This window comes from Eurypyga helias, unplaced genomic scaffold, assembly GCF_000690775.1.
Source record: "Eurypyga helias isolate BGI_N326 unplaced genomic scaffold, ASM69077v1 scaffold3570, whole genome shotgun sequence".
Lineage (NCBI taxonomy): Eukaryota > Metazoa > Chordata > Aves > Eurypygiformes > Eurypygidae > Eurypyga > Eurypyga helias.
This window is the reverse complement of record NW_010225092.1, coordinates 117,039-123,368: the sequence shown is the minus strand read 5'-3', so window position 1 is coordinate 123,368 and position 6,330 is coordinate 117,039. Positions and strand designations below refer to the sequence as shown.

The 6,330-nt window shown below is 42.7% G+C and overlaps 1 protein-coding gene across 1 annotated transcript in view; it reads left to right on the top strand.

Annotated features, from left to right (window-relative positions):
* The window catches only part of KLHL29 (kelch-like family member 29), a 71,501-nt gene that overhangs the window by 39,978 nt on the left and 25,193 nt on the right, over positions 1-6,330 (top strand). Inside the window, exon 6 of the mRNA XM_010148070.1 lies at positions 1,305-1,485. Within this exon, the coding sequence (XP_010146372.1) occupies positions 1,305-1,485 (181 nt within the window). The remainder of the gene's footprint in view (positions 1-1,304; positions 1,486-6,330) is intronic.

The following is a 6,330-nucleotide window of genomic DNA, read 5'->3' as shown; positions in this document are numbered from 1 at the left end:
CTTTCCCTAGCCAAGTTCCCTCAGTGTATTTTCCGCAGTGAATTGCTGTCTGAGGTGTTAAATTCCATTAATACTGCATAGAGGCCCTAAGGATTGATTGGAAATTATTTCCTGACTATTTTTTGCCCATGCTTGTTTTGCTGCTGGAGCGAAAGCTTTCTGTGGAGGCTTTTGTGAGATGTTGACTTTTAGTTACTCTCAGCTGAGGTACTTTCCAATATGTAAAGCCGTTTTAGGCTGGTCCATACCTGCTACCAAAAGCTGTTGAATCCTAAATTAAAAGCTTCTTTCAGCACTTACCCTTGAATCTGGATGAGCTGATGGTATTTGGTGGCTACAGTAGGACAGCTGGAAGTCCCACATGGCTGGGAACAGCTGAATCTGGGTGGATATTTTGGTTTGCTCAAAATTCCAAAATACAGGAAATAGGGAAGGGGAACCAGCGGAAGTGGGAGTGGACTCCGGCAAGCTCCAAGTACTGGACCCCGCACTGCATAACATAGGTTTGGAGAGCAAAATACCAGAGAGGAAGCCTGGTTTTCTCATTAAACCACGGAACTGAGTCTGGTTTCTTTCCTTGGCTCAACCACTGACTCCTAGTGTGGTCTCAGCTAAATCATTTCACCTCCTTGTGCTTTGAAATAGGGATAGTAAGGCACCCACTAAGTGGCTACCTTGGAAGCTTCAGGCAGAAGTTAAAAAATGACCAATATAAATATTTCACTGGAGCATCTTGAACTGTTTTACAGGAGCGGTACAGCTGGTTCTTTCCTTTATCGGCAAATGAAAATAAATAAGAAATGTGTCCCTGAAAATTAGGCATTAAGCCTACAGTGTGAGCACTGACTTTATTCTGCCCATGTACGTGTTCCTTCAATCCATCACTATATTAAGCATTTTAGATTTCAGGCTGGCCTGTGTCTCGCAAGCCAAGATATGCTCTGCCTCCTGCCACCTTCCTGCAAGTGTTGCAGTAATTTAATCGACTGGAAGTTATTTACGAACACTGAAAAGGGTCTATCCCCTTATGTACATGTCCCTCGTAGCCTGACATCTTGATTTCTTCATGTCATCTTCTGAAAAAAAAACACCCCAGCCTTTGGGGCGCGTGAATAAATGACAGAGATATGCATCATCGGAACAGATGCTCAGTATTGAGGGTGATTTATTTTAATTACTCAAATGTCATTTGAGGAGTTTTTTACTTTGTAACTGGCTTTGATTGCTGTGTGCAAAGCTGCTGCCGTTCCGGGATCTCACGTAATTCTCCCCTTTTCTTCCCCTCACCCGCACGTCGGTGCCAGGCGGCATGGAGTCAGGTGTCACGCTCGCTGATGTCTGGTGTTACATGTCCCTGCTCGATAACTGGAACCTCGTGTCCCGCATGACGGTCCCAAGGTGTCGACACAACAGTCTGGTGTATGATGGAAAAATTTATACCATTGGAGGGGTCGGTGTGGCAGGCAACGTTGACCATGTGGAAAGGTAAAAAATAACCCAAACCATGCTGTTTGCTGGAGTTTTTGCTTCATGCTATGCTAAAAGACCATTTTCCTTTTAAGGGACAACAGCAAATGGATGTATGTGTTAAAATAAGCTTTTATAACAGCTAAGAAAGGAGGGAACTACGCAGGATTAGATTCCTTTTTAAAGCTTCAGTGGAAAGCATTGTTTCAAAACCAAAGACGAAAGCTGCCAGCTTGTTTGTTGGTTTGCTCGGGGGAGGGAAGAGAGGAATTAAGCTTCTTTGGACACTTTACACAGATTATACAATGAACTAATAAACTTCCTTTGAATTTAGTACTGATGAAAGTCTCTACAGATCAAAATAATCCTTTTTCTGCTGGTTTTTTCATAACGCAAAAAAAGCAACAGCAAATTTTCTCACATGTGCTCTCCTGGTAAAGCACCTCAGCCTTGACCTGGCTGGAAGAGCACCCTCCCTTTGGTGCTCTTGGCCTGCAGCTGGGACCTGCCAAGTTCCGAGTAAACCAGCCGATAAATGGAAACAGTTTTGACTTCCTGGCCGAGAGGGGCTGAGTAGAGATGGGAGAGAATGGAAATTTTTCTTTTCAAGAAGACTCCAGATATAAAAATTTTCCTTTTCTCACATGGAATTTTAAAAAAAGGAAGGAACAAAAGCACAAAAGAAAGATTTCACAAAGTAGAATTCCAAACCCAACTGATTTCATGTCAACCATAACATTCAACAAAACCCTAAATTTTATATGTATGCCAATGTTTTCATTAAAAACTAGAGACCGCTTTGAAATGCAGTATGTAAGAATATTCCATTCCAAAAGAACCCGTACAGCTCTAGCCTTACCCAAACACTTAAAAATGCATTGTGGCAGTAGATTAATGATACATTTTTGTGAAATGTTTTTCCTTAGTGAATCTGGCAAGCAAAAATACAAGGGTTTTTTGTTTTCTTTTTGTCAGTTTTAAGTGCTGAATGTGGATACTTCAGCAACATTTTGAAGCAGGCATTTCCCAGTAAAATTTGCCTTAACATTTGAGCCAAAAATAGACAGGTCATTAAGAAGGATTGAGGGGGGGAATGAATAAATAAGAACATTTTTCAAAATATTAGGATTAAGATGTTTTTAATCTATTATTTCTGGATTTTGGTGCTGCAACATTTATGTTCCGTTTATGCAGGAGTGTTTATTTTTTCATTTAAGTAGATACTGTAAATATTGAACACCAAAACCTGTATCAGAAGGTTACTAATGTCTCAAACGCACAGGAAATGCAGACAGTGAAGAATGAATGATAAATAACAGCAGTGAATGCAACGCCTGAGTGTTGCTTCCCTCCTTAGCTCTGAGCGTAAGGTGGGCACTGCCCCTGGAATTTGCCTTGAAGGAAATCTCACAGTTCCATGCAGATTTCTGATTTCTGAATGTAATTATCCTGTATTTTAAGTCAGTAGATTTTTAACTAACAGAAGTGTTTTTGTGCATGTGGGAGGCAGCTGCAGTCCATTCCATCTCGCTGTAGCTGTAGCAAATAGGTGCCTTGATAGATGTCATTGACTGAACCATCTTTTCATTTTTCCGAGTCTCATTTCTTTCTCTACTCTGATTCTCATGGTCAGTCTTTAACAAAGCATCCAAACTGTTAGTCAGCTGAATAAACCCCAAATCAAGGAAAGTCTCCCCCTCTCCTTCATTATCATCTCAGTCACCCAAGCCATTGCCACAAGTGACATTGGAGCCTGCAAAGTCAGGCTCAGGCCCTGGGTGTACCCTGCTCAGCTCGGCGAGTGCAGCCGGGCTGCTTTTCGGTTGTAACAAACCCACCAAGAGACTGTTATGTGGGAAAGGAGCTGATTTCCTCCCTATCATTTCAGCGCACACTGTCTCGACCACAATAAGGATGTCTTGTCATGGGGATTTGCTAAACCCGTGGTTATAATTAATCTGCTATTGTCTATAAAGTGACTGGTGAGACGCAGCCATGGAAAAAGTGCTGTGTGGCCTCCTTTGGGTGATGCCAAGAAAAGAGAGGTTTTGGGATGTTTCCTTTTTTACCCTTTGTATTAAAATGGCAGGGGGGGGTGACAGAAGCAGAGCATGGCGTGGCAATGCATTTTGGAAAGGATGGTCTTCTGTTAGAAATTCAGGTGAGAAAAAGCTGATCCTTGTAGCTTTACGGACCAAAGTCAAGCCTTTTCAGACAAAAGCATTTCCCATTTGGACCAGGCAGCTCATTTCTGCGAATGGTGAGGAATTTAAATCACTGTACCCACTTCTGCAAGCAATGAGGCCTTCTGAATTTGGGTAGCAACTTAAAAACAGCCCAACATTAAAATACAAAGGAAAACCACTTTAATTGCTCAGTTGTCTGCAGTCGTATGTGCAGTTAATACTCACTTCTTGACTTTGCCCTCTCTTTCTTTTCCACCCCCCTCAAGACCTACAAGTGACCAGCCTTCTCCCACTGTCATTCAGGGGGGGCTGCCCATTCCGCCTCAAATATTGTGTTGCTTTGGATGGGACACTGAGATACTGTCTCTCAGGAGAGGGGAAACCTCTCTGTCATTCCAGCAGGTCTTACAAAACCACTGTGTTAAAATTACCATAAAGTTACACGATCGTATGCTCCAAGTCAGGGGATGCCAAAAATTACATTTACATCTGAGGTTAACATTGTTCCCCTCAAGAGCTGAATTTCAGGGTCACACACTCCTGAGTTTTGGCTTCTTTTTCACCCCAAAAGAGGTATCTGAGATTATACCCCTATCAGCCACCCAAATGGTTGTACAGAGGCTCATCTAGGCCCGATGCACGATGCAGCCCTGGGCCGTGCCACTAGTGTGAAGGGCAACGCGCTGTACACCCCCTCGCTGGGCCGTCCACCACCTGCCCCCGTGCACATGCAGCTTATCTTTCCCAACCACATTTTGCTTTCTGCTTGCTGGGTTAGCTCAAGCGTGACCATGCCCAGCTTTGGCCAGGCTTCGATGTGCCTTTGCTGGTGTGATGGAGGGCACATCTCCGGTCTGAAGTGGCCTACCCTGACCTCACCAGTCAGCAGCCCCAGAGCGTGGAGGCTGCAGGGTGTCACTGCAGCAGGTCTTCAAAAATGGCAAAAAATAACCTTTTCTCCCAGTTTCCTTCTTGTTCTCCACCTGTTTCTCCTGGAATTCTTGGAATATTTCATCCTAAACTGTTAAAATCTTACAGATATTTATTTCATTTTGTTTTTTAAAAACAAATGTCAGACCACCTCAGCTATACCTGCCACCTCCTGACTGCACCCAATACATCTGATCAGTGCAGTCCAGTGGTCCCTAATTGCTTTAACGCTTTCTGATGGTGCACATCAGGGAGCGTTAAAGCAAGTAGGGACCACTGGACTCCCAGTGATTTATGGCATCAGCTCCTGTGCACCTCTCTCCCTGCTTCCAGTTGTCATTGATGCTGAAGGGTGCAGCCCCAACCAGAAGTTCTGCTGCCACTTAAATCAGTGGGTGTTTTCCCATCAACTTCAATAGGGCTGAGATTTTTTCACCCTTTATCTGCCATTTGTCTGTAAAAAGGCAATAAAAATTCCATCTTGATAGATAATATTACAGGACTATCACAAACAGACGACTAGGAGTCATTTGTTGCTCATCTTAAGACAATATGCATGTGCCAGAGGGTCTGAGTTATAAGTCCATTTTTGCAGCTGTACATGGGTATATGTTCAGGGAGAGTTATGTTTTTGGAATGAGTGTTTAGGGAAATAACGGAGCGGCTGCAGTTCTCCATCAAGCCCCTCTGGCAAGTTTCTGTGTGACAGGGAGCGAGTCATTAGGTGTTAGGCGAGAGGGTATTACACTTTCTGTCTTCTTCTGAGATATGAGTTGAGTTCGGAGGCGGCGAAATGAAGTGGATCCAGGAACTAGTTTTTTAGATAATGGATGGGCCCTGTAATATATGCAATTTGAGAGCCGAGAAGACTGCATATGCTGACAAGACAATGTATGTGACTAAAAGTGTGGAAATGTGGGTGCTTTGTGGTTATTATCTGTTTGAAGGACAGAAGAAGATGAATCCCCTTGACCTGACAGCACTTTTACAATAGGGTTGTCTGAAATTGGGAGATTACTTTGGTTGGCAAGTGTGTACTTGGAAGACAGTCTAAAAGATTCAATGTAAAGCATAAGCTTTATAAGCTTTAAAAACTGCTTCAGAGCCTACTGTTTTATTGACGTCTTAAGAAAATTAAATATATAGCCTTGTCCAAGGATAGTTTAAGCCCCTCAGAACAGTCAAAAGAAAATAAAAAAGGCAAGAAATAGTAATCCATTAATGTGATTTTAAACAACGTGTGAATCATCTGAAGAGCAGATCAATATGACACTGTACAGCTTTATTTTAAATAGCAGCTTTCCTGCAAACAGAATTAAATAATGTATAAGAAACGGGAGGGTGCATGTCTGTCAGCAACTGACCATGAGGTAAGGATTTCATAATGTGAATAAATGAAGATACTCATATGGCTGTTTAACCTAGAAGGAGAAAACTTTAGAGACAGAGGGGAAAAAAAACCACAGTTTTCAGGTACTGAAGAGATCAAAAGTCAAGAAGGCAGAGAAGCGAACAGCACAGCTGGAAATGAAGGGGTTTCGGTGCATGTCTGTCAGCAACTGACCATGAGGTAAGGATTTCATAATGTGAATAAATGAAGATACTCATATGGCTGTTTAACCTAGAAGGAGAAAACTTTAGAGACAGAGGGGAAAAAAAACCACAGTTTTCAGGTACTGAAGAGATCAAAAGTCAAGAAGGCAGAGAAGCGAACAGCACAGCTGGAAATGAAGGGGTTTCTGCCGTT